The sequence below is a fragment of the Myotis daubentonii genome, chromosome 14, assembly GCF_963259705.1.
Source record: "Myotis daubentonii chromosome 14, mMyoDau2.1, whole genome shotgun sequence".
NCBI classification, from domain to species: Eukaryota; Metazoa; Chordata; class Mammalia; order Chiroptera; family Vespertilionidae; genus Myotis; species Myotis daubentonii.
The window spans coordinates 47618619-47634133 of NC_081853.1; the positions used below are offsets into that span (position 1 = coordinate 47618619).

A 15515-nucleotide genomic window follows, 5' to 3' on the forward strand; every position below is an offset into this window, starting at 1 on the left:
AACATTTCAAAAAACTGAATCCAACTTAACACATAAAATTAGAACTTTTTAAATCAATGGCAAAAATTTAGTAAGACTTACCTAGCAGGGGGAATTCCTCTCTTAGAAAGATCCACTCTTACTTTCTCTCCCACATGTCTATAAATCTCCACTACAGCCAATATTGCAGCATCTCTCACCTGCCAAAGAATTCAGAACTTTAAAAAAAATATATGAGATACAATAAAATACTTCACATCAAGGTAACATTACACAGGAAGACAAACTTGAAGCTCCAAGTTGGTTTTAGTATCTCTAAACTCCTAAGAGATTCTGGCAGGTTATTAACAACAACAACAACAATAACAAAACACACGCAAAAGAGGAATGCCAAGAAACCTCTAGAGCAGTGGTTCTCAACCTTCCTAATGCCCCGACCCTTTAATACAGTCCCTCATGTTGTGGTGACCCCCAACCATAAAATTATTTTCGTTGCTACTTCGTAACTGTAATTTTGCTACTGTTATGAATTGTAATGTAAATATCTGATATGCAGGATGTATTTTCATTGTTACAAATTGAACACAATTAAAGCATAGTGATTAATCACAAAAACAATATGTAATTATATATGTGTTTTCCGATGGTCTTAGGCGACCCCTGTGAAAGGGTTGTTCGACCCCCAAAGGGGTGGTGACCCACAGGTTGGCGACCCACAGGTTGAGAACCGCTGCTCTAGAGAAACCTTGTAAAACGTTTTACAAAAATCTAAAAAACATGTAAATAAAAGTTATTAAAGTGGCTTTTAAAAAGTCTTCTTTTTGTAATAAGATTGTATAAGCAATGCCAATAATGAATACAAATCATTGCCACAGTTAATACATTTTCCTGCCTTTCAAGAATGTGGCCTGATCCTAGCTAGTTTAGTTTAGTGGTTAGAGTGTCGGCCCACAGACTGAAGGGTTGTGGGTTCCATTCCATTCAAGGGCATGTAGCTCAGTTGTAGGCTCAATCCCCAGACCCCTTTGGGCATGTGTGGGAGGCAACCAATTGATATGTCTCTCTCACATTGATGTTTCTCTTCTCCCCCTCCCTTCCACTCTCTCTAAAAATCAATGGAAAAAATATTCTCGGGTGAGGATTAACAACAACAAAAAAGAATATGGCCTGAGCACAAACAGATATTTATACACCAATGTTCTCAATATCATTATTCAAAATAGCCAAAAAGTGGAAATAACCCACATATCCATGCATGAATGAATGGATTTTAAAAAATGGTATATACATACAATGAAATAGTATTCAGTCTTAAAAAGGAAATTCTTTTTTTTTTTAATAATTTTTTTTCTCAACTGAAGACATGCTTTTTATTGCTTTTATTTTATTTTTTAAAATATATTTTATTGATTTTTTACAGAGAGGAAGGGAGAGGGATAGAGAATTAGAAACATCGATGAGAGAAACATCGATCAGCTGCCTCCTGCACACCCTGTACTGGGGATGTGCCCGCAACCAAGGTACATGCCCTTGACTGGAATCGAACCTGGGACCCTTCAGTCCGCAGGCCGACACTCTATCCACTGAGCCAAACCGGTCAGGGCTTAAAAAGGAAATTCTGACACATGCTGCAACATGAATGAACCCTGAAGACATTATACTAAGTAAAATATGCTAGATGCAAAAGTACAAATATTTTATGGTTCCACTTTTATGAAGTTACCTAGAGTAGTCAAATTCCTATGGAGAGAAAGTAAAATATAATTGTGAGGAACTGAGGAGTTGGAGGGGATGCGGAGTTACTGTTTAATGGGAAGACAGTTTCTATTTGGTAAAATGAAAAAGTTCTGGAGATGGATGGTGGTGATGGCTGCACAACAATGAAAGTACTTAATGCCAATAAACTGTACAGTTTAAAATGGTTGAAATAGTAAATTTTATGTTGTGTATATTTTACCACAATTAAAAGAGAAAAAATGTGGCCTAAAGACGGGAATTTGGAAGACAGCTAGCCCTAATTTCCCTGCAGAGTTCACTGTCAGAGAGCAAATGAAGAGACAGAACTTCTTACAAACCTCCAGAGGAGCAGCTAGCTAGGGACTAAAAGCAGGGAAAACCTTATGCAGGGTATTTCCAAATGCACAAGCTGTGCCAAAAAGGTTACAACTAAGGTTCAACTCTACTAGAAGGGATGGGATCCAGAACATATCCCTGTATTATGCCTACAGTATATGAAGCTCAGGTAAAAAAATGTCTAACAAGTGATACACCACTGGCACAAATTCCCTGTTAAGTATGGTTTTGACCAGGGGTCCTCAAACTTTTTAAACAGGGGGCCAGTTCACTGTCCCTCAGACCATTGGAGGGCCAGACTATAGTTTAAAAAAACAACTATGAACAAATTCCTATGCACACTGCACATATCTTATTTTGAAGTAAAAAAACAAAACGGGAACAAATACAATATTTGTATTTGCATGTGGCCCGTGGGCCGTAGTCTGAGGACCCCTGGTTTTGACTGTTGCAAAAAAGTCGTTGTTATGCCACTCAGAAACAAAGGGAACTGACAACCTGCTCTCACAGTTAATACCCAGGACCACAGAAGGGAATCCAAGTTACTTGTTACTCAATTTTTCAGACTCAAGAGCTATACTTGAGCCCTGGCCAGTGTGGCTAAGTGGGTTGGGGCGTTGTCCCAAGCACCAAAGAGTCAAGGACTCGATCCCTGGTCAGGGCACACCCCATGTTGCAGGTTCAATCCCAGTTCGGGTGCGTACAAAAGGCAACTGATGAGTGATTTCCTCTCTCTCTCCCGCTCTCTAGAATCAATGAAAAACTTATCCTGACGTGAAAATTAAAAAAGAGAAAAAAAAGAATTATGCTTTAAAAATCCAATCTATCCTTAATACTAGCTAACAACTAACAAACTTAAGCAACTTAAGTGAATATAATATGTTCTTAAAAACTAACTTTGGTGGATTTTAAATTAAAAAAAATGAGGTGAAATCTTCACTAACCCCTTTCTACCCTCTCTCTTCTTCTTTTTCTTTTTAAAATAGACTAAGAAGAGGACATCTGTAATACTTCCAATAATAAAGATAAATTTAAAAATAAAAATAATATCGACTAAGAGCACTAACAAAGAAGCTGTAGCCAAAAAATTAGTCAACACTTAAATATGTAAATAAAATTTTACCTGACTGTTGGAATCTCCAAATAGTATACACAAATGTGGTACCAACTTGCTGAGGACTAGTGGTTGAGCTCCAAAACTAAATATAATTTGAAAAAATAAAGAGAATTTGGTTTTAATCAAACAGTAAACAAATATCCTCTGCTTTCTTCTTGTCTGTATTAATAAGACAGATATGGTAGAGAGCATGGGCACACATCATTAAAACATGAAGGTATGAGACACAAGCAAAAACTAATTCTAAACAATGTCAAATATGCAAACTTGAGTAATCGTGACTAACAATGAAATTGTCAATACAAGATCCAACAGAGCAAAATGTTCAACCAATGGCACTCTTAAACCGGGCAAACTCTCAATGACTAAAGAAAATTTGAGCTTTTGTTTGAAAATAGTGATTTTTTTTTTTTTTTTTAGACTCTGGATCTCAAATTTGCATTCCAATAAAATATTTACGTATTAATTTTTGGTGAGGTCATGGGTTGAAAGCAAATGACAGGAGAGCCAAAAAACACAAAAGTTGTGCAGACTGAATGCACTTACAAGCTCTAGATGGCAGAAAGGACCATAGAGGAATAAAAGAAAATAAATGAAGGTATAGTTAGAGGAAAGGAAGTAACATTACAGGAAAAGTTGAAAGCTACTATATATTACCTATCTTGTTGCACAGAACTTAAAAAAATAATCCAGAAAGAGCACAAAACTACACTTTACAATTTCTTCAGAGTGGAGCTCTGAACCCTGTGGCATTTATGCTGTCAGAACTCTGCACACAGCTACCAGATTCACTGTCTAGTTACCTGGGAGTCTTGTTCAGTCTAGGATTTTCAAAACCACCCACACTGTTCTAGAAAGCCCAGGTGGGGAAATGGCTACAATATATGAAATACCACTGAGTTAAAACCAGTTCCAAACTAGGTCCAGAACAGAAGTAGATCCTAAGTTATATAAACATATTCGCTATATTACCATCTACTTTGGGGAGCAACTATTAACATGCTAAAGAAAAAAAAGAAAAACACTTCTTATAACTAATAATTTTAAATTAACAACCTGAAAGATAACAAAAAATTAACGAAGGTATCAAATAAAATAAAAACTCTTGTACTAGAGATCAGTTAATAACTACTTAAAATTTATTTCCATAGCTCTCCTCGAGCTCTGTGAAATGGATATTACTTTTTTAAGAAAAATGAAAAACACAGGCGGCTGTTTTCAGTAATCATAAAACTTACATGTTTAAGGTTTCAATAAGACACAGACACACGCCTTCTCGAGATCGAAAATTCTTGTGCTTAAAACCAGAAGCCAACTGTTCCCAAATGTGCTATTTGAAAGAAAAGTAAACATGTATAACAAAATATTAAATTACTCAGGTTAAAATATTTAATCTATTCTCAAACTTACCAATCTTATTGGTAAATGAATTTTCTCCTTAGACTATTCACTCTCTACAAGTTTTCCTAAGCCAAATTTTCACTGATGTTGCTCTCACCCAATTTTTAATATCTTAATTACATTTTTTACTTTTTATTTCATATATTTCTCTTTAGATTTAATTATTCTCAGAAAAACTATGTCCAACATCCAAAACCATTAGAATTTTCAAGGACAGAATTTGTTCTAAACTTTAGAAATCTTCAACAACAATGCTACCATTATAAGTCCAGTAGTCCAGTAAGCATTTAAAAGGTCCAATGTTGCCTAGCAACTACTACAGACTGTCACATGGAACAGGCTTTTTCAACATTTTAGAATTCAGGCTTTTCTTCTTTTAAGATTGGATCCAAATACAGAAACATATTTGAGCAAGTCATTTTATTGCTAACCACTATAATTTATTTTAGAAAAAGCATAGATAAACCTATACAAATAATCCAAAACAATTACATGAGTTTGATATAAAAAGAAACCCAACTTTGGGTTTCCAGCTATATGGCCAATTGTCCTAATCAATTCTTTCTCCACATTTAGAAATATAATTTATTAAATTCAACTGTGTACACACACACACACCTTTCCCTGGACTCTATTCTTTCTGAACTCTGTATTCAGTTCTACTAATATATTTCTCTCTTCTCTCACTCACTCTCTGTCAAACTTTCTAGAAGGTAACTTGGAAGCTTACAAAACAAAACAAACCTGACTCTGTAACACCACCTCTGGAACATTATTCTATATGTATACTTACAGTTATGTCCAAAGATACATGTACAAGGATGTTTTCTATAGTACTATTTGTGATAATAGCGTCAAAAATAAGTTAAAATTTGAACCACTGAACAAGGATTGAAGGATATCCACCATACTATTAACAAGGACTTCGGTTCAATCTGGGAAAACAGTTTACTTTTACAAAGCAATACTCCTTGGTTTTTTAATGAATCATATAATATTATAATTTTTAAACAGTATTTTAAATGATAACACGTAATATCATTATGTGTATTGCAAATTCTGATCTTTTTCTACTTAACATGGGTTACTCTTTAAATGTTTGTGTACATGTCAACTAATTTCTGCTTCTTTCAAAACAATTCCACATAAGGGCAATTTTTTTTACTGTATTCATAAAATACAGGTCACTGTCATAAACGATATACCTTATACAATTAGCAACTACTTGTTAAAATAAAAAAATTTCTTCCTGTCTTTGTAAGAATTGCAGAAATTAACATAACATTCAGTATTTCTCAAAATAAGCTTCTGCACTGAACATTTTATAATAATGCAGGTAAGGAAAAACTAAAAATCCTAAAAAATAATATTATCAGTATACTGTCAGGTCACTAAAATCTCCGAGTTAGCTTTCTAAAAAAGCATTTGAGTAAAAAACAAAACAAAAAGTAAAATATAGATATTTAATCTTAAATTTCAACTTCTTTAAAGCACTAGCAACAATTAATTGTTTAAAATTTCAGCTTTCATGTCCCCTGGGGACTGACTTGCTGTGATTACCATCTATCCTTACTGATATTTCATCAATAATTAGCAAAATAGAAATTTTAAAGGTAGGCCTACCATCGGTGGTGCTACTTGATCCATTAACTTCAAGAGCAGAATCTGAGCTTCATCACGAATTTTGTCTTTGGCATCTCCCAGTCTGTCTGTTAAAGCTACAATAACTAGAGAGAGAGGAAAAAGAATAAATAAGCTATATTTTACAAAATTACAAATACTAATTGTTTTCATAAATTAAAAGTTATGAAGTACGTAAATTGTTTTCACTTCTTTAAAAATATATATATACTAGAGGCCCAGTGCATGAATTCATGCACAGGTGGGATCCAGCCAGCCCGCCTGCCCTGATGGAAGCCCATTGGGGAGTGCTGGCGGGGGAGAAGGGAGGGTGGAGGGGCCAGTGGGCAGTTGGCCCACTGGCCCTGCCCCTGATCGGGGTGTTGGGGGCAGATTGGGGCCCAGATCAGGCTGGCTGGTTACCACAGTGCACGTCATAACCACCAGTCGTGCCCGTTGTTCTGCCGTTCCGGTCGCTGGGCTTTTATATATATAGATTTCTTTATTGATTTCAGAGAGGAAGGGAGAGGGAGAGAGAGAGAGAGAGAAACAAAAATGATGAGAATCATTGATTGGCAGCCTCCAGCACATCCCTACTGGCGATTGAGCCCACAACCCAGGCATGTGCCCTTGGTCGGAATCAAACCTGGGACCCTTCAGTCCACAGGCCAATGCTCTATCCACTGAGCCAAACCTGCTAGGGTTGTTTTTACTTCTTTATTCATGACTCTAATAAAATATAACTGAAAAGCAAGCTCAACAACACTTAAGGAGAAAAGAAATTACATTCCTCTTGGTAGGAAATGATTAGAGTGAGAAGCCAACTATACCAAATGGAGTGATGCCATTCCAATATTTAGGCTTAATTAAGGAAATGATTGTGTAATAAAACAAGAAGTCCTCATTATAATCATAAGCCTAATCATGAGGCAACACAAGTACCTGACAATTGGAACAATGTAAATCCTTCTCATCTTGCTTAGATGTATTGTTAACACTAGAGAAATTCATCAACATCTGTGGAATTAGCTATTGTGGGACTCTGGTTCTGATAGCGTCTGAGAGGCAGTCCAGGACAATAATAAACCTTCACGTTAGATATAATTATATACTAAGAACTGAATTATCTCATTTAATCCCACTGCCTCAATGTGACTAGTCAGTACATTAAACCCCATCTGGCCCTCTTTGCGTCTGAAAAATAAGTGATATATGTAATGCCTAGAATTACTCTCAAGTCTAACTACTGTCTGTAACAACTAATAATAGGAGCTACTATAGGGCAGGGGTCACAAACATAAACACCTACAGCCAAAGAGGTATGGGAAATACAGAAAATGAACCATATCTAAGAACTACAGTATTCCCACCTTGCTGTATTATAACTGACATTCTCAGTTTTGAGGAGACCAGAGGAGATGGGAAGAACTTAGGAACTGAAAAGCTCATGATCCAGACAAAAGGGAAGCTACAACACAGCTTCAACCAATAATTACATGTGGGAATACAAGGTCGGGGTTGCCACACTGGCCAATCTTTCAAAACAAATCATAAATATGATTTTTTATGTAAAACTTCCTCATTTTAAACATTGATTCAATATGTTTTAAGAAAATACATAAATAAAACATGTTCACAGAGCAAAGATTTAAAAACCCTATCCTAGGATTTTAAGCAGGAGACTGATACAGTAAAAAAAAAAAAATCTTTTCAGAAGATACCCCACAGAGAATGAATTGGAACCAGGAATTAATTTAAAAAGGAACAATAAAGATAGGGAAACTCACTAAGATGCTTCTGCTGAAAGGGATAGCTAGACGATAAAAGTGGAAACTGGCAGAATTTGATGGCACACACAACATGAAGAAAAAAGCTGACCAAAGATAATTCAAAAGTAAGTGTGATGAGACATTAACTTAATCTATAGGAGAGATTAACAAACATCTGAGGTTACCTTTAAATGTTTCTATATAATAGGAACGAAATCCACTCACCAAAGCACTCCAAAGGTATATGAAGGTCACTCAGGTTTAGAAAATAGGTCAGAACCAACTCTGTAATCCTAACTACCACACAAAGAAGAGCATTGTACTGGTATAATGCTCTTCTTTACAAACACACTGTAAGTAAGTGCTGTTCAAAGTATGGCTGGTAGCCCAGGACCAGTCTACAAATTGTCTGCAGTAAGAAAAATTGAGAGTGTTCACAAAATAAAGTTTTTAAAACAATATGACCAAAGTAATTTTGTTTGTTAAATCTAATAATAACAAATTGGGCCTTGGATTTTTTTCATTTCATTTTGCTATAACCTGTTTTTATTGCATTTTACAAAATTGGTCTGCAACAAACGAGCAATGAAAGAACTAGTCCTTCACCATAGAAAGCTTGAAAAGTGGTGCTATAAGTTATATTAAAAATTTTAATATGTTACAAAAAGAGTAAAAATATAGTAAAAATTTTGAAAATATAAATAAAAAATCTATTACCACTATACTTAGTAAGCTTCTTGCTTCTGTTTCTTTGTCTCAAAAGGAATATAATTATCTATTTGAATATGCTTCAAGTTTTTTATGTCCAGGTAAACTATAATTTTACTTAGCAGATCTCCGAGTTGTACAAAATTACATTTTTTGCATTTACAGTTTTGTTAAACAAAAACTATGAAAAAAAAACCAGTATGTCAAAACCTACAATAATTTTTATTTTATTTTAAAAAAATATTTTTATTGCTTTCAGAGAGGAAGGGAGAGGGAGAGAGACATAGAAACATCAATGATAAGAGAGAATCACTGATCAGCTAGCTACCTCATGCACCCCCCACACCGGGGATCGAGCCCACAATGCAGGCATGTGCCCTGACTGGGAATTGAACCGTGACCTCCTAGTTCATAGGTCAATGCTCAACCACTGAGCCACACCAGCTGGGCCTACAATGATTTTTAAATAAATAAAGTTAACTTACCCATTGCTACGTAGGACTTAAATCGTGTTGACAATCTGTCCACAAAGGCACTTAAAATTTCCAATCCCATTAATGATATCTACAGACGGAAAAAAATTTTTAATGAATACAAATTATCTATGCATACTTTAATACCAGTTTACAACTGTCGACATACAAAAACCTTCATATAATATACTAGAGGCCTGGTGCACAAAATTCGTGCACTTGGGGAGACAGGGGCAGGGGGGTCCCTCAGCCCAGCCTGCACCCTCTCGCAGTCCAGGAGCCCTCGGGGGATGTCCGATTGACAGCTTAGACCCGCTCCCTGCGCAGGGAGTGGGCCTAAGCCATCAGTCTGACATCCTTAAGGCTGCCGTGGAGGTGGGAGAGGCTCCCGCCACTGCCACTGTGCTCACCAGCTGTGAGCCTGGCTTCTGGGTGAGCGGCGCTCCCCCTGTGGGAGTGCACTGACCACCAGGGGGCAGCTCCTGTTTTGAGCATCTGCTCCTGGTGGTCAGTGTGCGTCATGGCGACCAGTTGTTCCACTGTTTGATCAATTTGCATATTAGCCTTTTATCGTATAGGATACTATCATGGTGATGCTGACACTGGAAAGTATCATCCTTCAAAAGGTAAAGGGGCTGTGATTTCGGATTCCAAAAAAAAGACTTGAAATCCTAGCACAATACTTAGCCTAGTACTCGACAGTTATAATATAAATGCTATTTATTATTTTCTCCATTTTTTTAGAATCAACTTACTGTTTATAGTTGCAGATAGACAATATAAAAAAGTGAAAACAGAGCTGACAATAGGATACTGAAGAGGTTTATGTAAGGACAGAAAAGGAAAAGAAGAAGGAAAATTCTCATCTCCCTAGGTTTAAGTACTCCTCCAATAATTTACCAGGTCTGTGACCTAAAGCAAAATACAGCTTTTCTACAAAATCAGGAAAATAATAGTACTGCCTTTATAAGGCCACCTTAAAGATTAAAATGAGGTAATGCAAATAAACCACTCTGAGATAGTGCCTGATGCTAAGGACTCTTTAAATGGTGGTTATTATATTTAATTGCACTTTAAAGGACATTTTATTGTCATAGTACCATTTTAAATTTTGGGGACTCCTGAAATCACAGGACTGTTCTTAACAAAAGTCAAATGCCTGTGTGTGTGTGTGTGTGTGTGTGTGTGTATACACATACTTATTTCCATATTTTTAATCTCCAAGACTGACCTCTCCATTTCAATAAACAGCACCCTCTATTGGTGCACAAGCAAAGCAATTATTCCTAATTCTCTCAACCCCGACCCTAATTCTCTCATTCCAATGGGAGGTCCTATCCTATCCCCAATCATATTCCAAATCTTCTACTTCTCATCATTACCAATGTGACCAAACCAGCCTTAGCCACCATCATCTCCCTGCTTCTCCTGCTGCTCCTTTTCAGAGTCCACTCTCCACAAAGGAGCCACCCCTCTATATAGAACTCCCCACTGATTTAGAATAAAATCTTATAAATCTCTTTCCACCTGCCTCCCCAACTTCATTCTCTTAACATCTCACTCATTTGTAAGCTCTAGCCATGCTGGCCTTCTATATGTTTAACAGTACTAGGGCCTCTGCATTTGCAGTTTTCTCTGCCTATATTTCACCCCTATATTTCTTTCATGTCATAATCAAATTTCACCTAACTTCTTTGACAACACAAAATAGTCTCACCACACCCTCATTCTTTTCACATCAGTTGATTTAGAAGCACTTGTTACCTGAAATTATCTAATTTGTATACTCATCCATCATCTTCTTTCTAATAGGATCTCCATGACAGCAGGGATCTCACTCTCCAATCTCATTTAAGTCACCCTCTCATGAGGTCTTCAGTGACCAGCTATAAAAAATTTAAACAACTGCCCTGATCGGTTTGGCTCAGTGGACAGAGCGTCGGCCTGCGGACTGAAGGGTCCCAGGTTCGATTCCGGTCAAGGGGATGTACCTTGGTTGCGGGCACATCCCCAGTAGGGGGCGTTCAGGAAGCAGCTGATCGATGTTTCTCTCTCATCAATGTTTCTAACACTCTCCCTTCCTCTCTGCAAAAAAAAAAAAAAAAAAACCAATAAAAAAATATATATATTAAAAAAAAATTTTTTTTTTAAATTAAACAACTGCATCCTGCCCAACACTTCCTATTCTCGTCACTGCTTTTCTCCAAAGTAAATATCACCTTCTAACATACTTATTTTATTATCTATCTTGTTTATATTCTTCTCCCCCACTAAAATCTACATCCATAAAGGCAAGGATTTCTGTCATTTCCCTCCCCCGCTATTGTATCAGAAGTACCCAGAAGACTGAGTGCTGCACATGGTAGGTCTTCAATAAATATCCAAATGAGGCTGAATGAATATTGTGTCTTGTTCACAGCTGAATCATCAGTATCTAGAACACCCAGCACATAATATAGTCACTTCCAACTGATTGACGTGATGACAGTTATTAAGACACACAAATTCTGAGGTGCTATCAAATCCAAAGAAAAATTTTATTTTGTTCAGCATAATTTAAAATTTAACTACAGCTGTCTATTTGTGTGTATGTTAAAAAATTCTGACACACTTTTCCCAAGAGAAATGTTTTATTGTATCATGAGTAAAAAATGATGACCTAATTTGAAGCAACTAAGTTTATAAATAACAAACTAATTAGAATGTCCTCTCTCTGACAATGTCAGAAAAGCTTCTATACAGCATTCTGTAGAAAGGAGAGAACTAACGATTCTGGAAGGAGGGAGCAGAATTGGTGAATTAATAATGTCTTTGAGTAGGCAAGAGGGCATAGGTCTAATATGCATGTAGAGGGATGGGTATAAGAGAGAGAGACAATTTGTGCATTGTAACTGAGAAGAAAGTAGAATATTATGGGCACAGCTACAAGGAAGTGTGTAGATAAGACTGTAGGAGACTGAGGCATGTCTCTTCTGACTGCTGAAATTGTCTCAAGCAACAGTATCTAGTGAGGAGCATGGAGGGACTGTGTTGTAAAAAGATGAGAACTTGGGTCAGGCGCCTGATGGGTTCTAACTCTTGAACACCAGTTGAAGGAAAATCACAGCACTTGAGTGAAGTAGTGCCTAAGAGACTTAAAGAAAAATTGAGATACTGTGATATTCTAGAAGCCAAGAGAGTTTCAAAGAGATGTGACTGCTCAACGGCTATTCCCTGACTGTACATCTGAAAGGTGACCTGACCCCCTGCCAGCAAGCACTAAAGAAAGGGAGCCAGCATTATGAAGTTGGTTAGGACAAGGGTCTCAAGGCCTGAGGTGTTCCAAAGGCTATTACTAAATGTTATTGCTGCTAAAGGTTAAAATGTAGCAGAGCATTTTGCAGGTACAGCTGTAAACAAGGTAAGTTTGACAAGAACCTAAAGGGGATAAGTGCAGCCAACCACAGAGAAGAGACCAACATGTAAATGACCAAAGAAGTGTATTTAAGCAAAGGCTAAGACTCTCTTCCAAGAGGCAGCGCTCTGGACATGAATCCGGTCTCCTTTCCTTGGTACAAGTCAATGAAACGACCTTGTGACAATCGTGTCTCCTCTTTGCACTGAGTTCCGAATTCCTTGGCATGGCCAAAGAGTTGACTTTCTGTTACGGCCTATGCTGCAACATGAAATCAATGATCTTAGTGTTGATATGCCCTTCTTAAAGTATAAAATTTGGCTTGTTTCTTCCAAAGAAATAAGGATAATCCCCAAACAGTAGTGATCTATACAATTAAATATTAACTTTTTCCCCCAAAGTTAAAAAGGAGAGATAGCATGTAATGGAGCATCAAGGTAGTAATTTTCAAACTGTTTATTATCCTGTAAAAGTCAATCCTTCCCCAAACTCACACAAATTTCACTATTACATCTTCATAATAACCGCAGAGCATGCCTTTCTTCTCTACGAGGACAGTTTTCACTGGATTATAACATACATTACCAAGAATACTTCACTTCACCCATGGGAGGTTTGGGCCGGTATTTTAAAGCAACACTGCCACCAGAAGACTAGAAAGAAAAGTAACTGCTAAAAAAACTACAACACAAGCTAATTACTGCACGTTTACCGGTCCTCCCAAAGTAGCTACATTGCAACCTGCCTACAACTACAGGCTCATCAGAAACACTCAATCTTTCTTGTACCTCATCCTCTTATTTGTTTATTTATTTTCTGCATCAGCAGACCAGCTAGGAAACGGTTTCCACTCCGAGGTCAGGCCTCAACGGCGAGAAACCGAAGTGACAGACAGCATGCAATTCCTTGCTGTCCACAATAAATAAAAAGCAAACACGTGATGCCCTGGAGTTAGCATCTTATTAGGTTTAACGGCGCCTGATTAAGCTCTAAAAGATGCTTTAGAGATGAAGAGCAAAATTTATAAAAGAAAAAAAAGCAGGAGATTAAGGATAAAAATCACTTATTAAAGAGGGATTAACTTGACATCTCTTTCATAATACCTGGATTCTAACGTCTTATGTCTCGGTCTAGGTAGTGTTTACTTAGGGACGTACAAATGTAAAAAAAAAAAAAAAAAGTCTTCGAGCCCTTTATGAATTATCACCGATTTTTTTAAAAATTAATGATTACACATTGGGTCCTCATGCCAATAACGCATCCCCGTGTCGGGGAACGGCTGGATTTGTCATTGTTCACAATGGTGGAAAAACTTGGTCGTGATGGGAAGCCAGTCCCCTGCTCCGATCCGGAGAGGCAGGCTCGCCCGAGATCCCGCGGGTCCCCGGGTTTCCCCTTTCCGGGGTGGTTCCGCCGAACCGAGCGCCCCCGAGGGGGCTCGCCGGGCCGGACTCGCACGTCCGGGATTAAAGGGCCGGCCGGGGAGGGCGTGCCCAGCCCGGCCGCGCCGCCGCCGCCGCTTACCCGGTAGTTGCTCGAGCCCACCCAGCCGGTGAGGGCGTCGATCGTCCTGCCCAGGCTCCCCACGTCCTCCTCCAGGTCCGGGATGGCGCCGGGGACGCCGAGGTACAGCAGCAGCTCCTGGCCGACCTGCTGGCGGCCGCCGACGTCCTTCTGCTGCACCTGGGCGCTGAAGTACTCCATGCTGCGGGGCTCCATGGCCGCGGCCGCCCGCCCGCCCGCCCGCCTGCCCGCCAGGGGCCGACTTTCGCCGGGGGCCGCCCAGCCGCCAGTGCGGGTCCCCGCGGGAACGGGCGGGACGCGCCGAGGGGCGGCTCGCGGGGCGCGGCGGGCGGCGGGAGCGGCGCCAGGCGCCCAGCGGCCCCCAAACTAGTCAAACTCGGCGCCCCCCGACACCCAGCCCGCTTCAGAGGCCGCGGCCGCCGGCGACGTCAGCACGCGCGTGACGTCAGCACGACGTCGGCGAGCTTCCGCGGGTCTAGCCTAGAGCTCGGCGGCGGCGGCGGCGGCGGTGACTGCTGGCCCCGCTGGGCGAATGGGAGCCCCGGCGGAGGGCGTTGGGGTGGCGCTCGGTCGGCCGTCCCTGGAGCCCGGCCGTTCTCCGTCCCCCGCGATCACAGCGCCCTGCCCTCGCTCCGTAAAATGTAGAAAGCTTCCGGTTTTCCTCCCCTTTAAAGTCAGTATGTGGGAAAGTAGCTGGTATGTGGACGCCCTCTTCCCCAGCCCCGCTCCAGTTTGTTTGTTTTTTGGTTTTACCTTGTAGAATAAATACACGCCTTCACTGAAGAAACCTCGTGACCCCTGTTTTCAGCCACCACCCCTACTCATTGGGCGACCGTGCCTTTTTTATTTTTAACTGCGTTTTAGTTTACATAGAGTAAAATGCACAGATTTTAAGTGTGCAGTCCATGAGTTTTGGCAAATGTATTCACCAGTGTAAACACCACCCCCACCACCCCCCAACGAAGATGTAGCGCATTTCCATCACTCGGGCAACTTCCCCGTCAATACCCACTGCCTCCCTAGGCAATTCTACTCTGATTTCACTTTAGCGTAGTTTTTCCTGTTCTTTCACATCATGTAACTTCATAGAGTCTGTACTTTTTTTTTTCTTTCTAATTTATCTTTATTGTGGAAATTATTACAGAAGTGCCCTTCCCCATTTCCCCCAGTGACCCCCTCCACCCTGCACCGGCAGGTCCCAGGCCTTCACCACACTATTGTCTGTGTCCAGGCGCTATGCATATGTGCAAGTCAATTCCCCGGTTAATCTCTCCCCACCCACCTCCCCGCCCCCGCCTTCCTTCTGAGATTCGTCAGTCTGTTTCAAGCTTCTGTACTCTTTTTGAGTCGGGTTTCTTTCTTAGCGTAATGTTTTGGGATTCATCCCGTGCTGTTGTAGTGGTAGCAGTCCCTTTTGGTTGCTCAGTATTATCCATTGTATGGAAGCATCACAATTG

General features: G+C 39.6%; 1 protein-coding gene across 30 annotated transcripts in view; it reads right to left on the minus strand.

Annotated features, from left to right (window-relative positions):
- CLASP2 (cytoplasmic linker associated protein 2) overlaps nucleotides 1–14665 on the minus strand; it is a 145736-nt gene extending 131071 nt beyond the window's left edge. For 5 of the 30 annotated variants that reach the window (XM_059664179.1, XM_059664178.1, XM_059664189.1 and 2 more), the window contains exons 1-6: nucleotides 14059–14664; nucleotides 9153–9231; nucleotides 6194–6297; nucleotides 4408–4499; nucleotides 3176–3251; nucleotides 82–179 (exon numbers count right to left, since the gene is read on the minus strand). In XM_059664179.1, the coding sequence (XP_059520162.1) occupies nucleotides 82–179; nucleotides 3176–3251; nucleotides 4408–4499; nucleotides 6194–6297; nucleotides 9153–9231; nucleotides 14059–14253 (644 nt within the window). In that variant the 5' untranslated portion in view covers nucleotides 14254–14664. Of the gene's footprint in view, nucleotides 1–81; nucleotides 180–3175; nucleotides 3252–4407; nucleotides 4500–6193; nucleotides 6298–9152; nucleotides 9232–14058 lie in introns of all 30 variants that reach the window. The other 25 variants (XM_059664204.1, XM_059664199.1, XM_059664200.1 and 22 more) reach the window with 8 other exon arrangements.
- Between the last annotated feature and the right edge of the window lie 850 nt (nucleotides 14666–15515).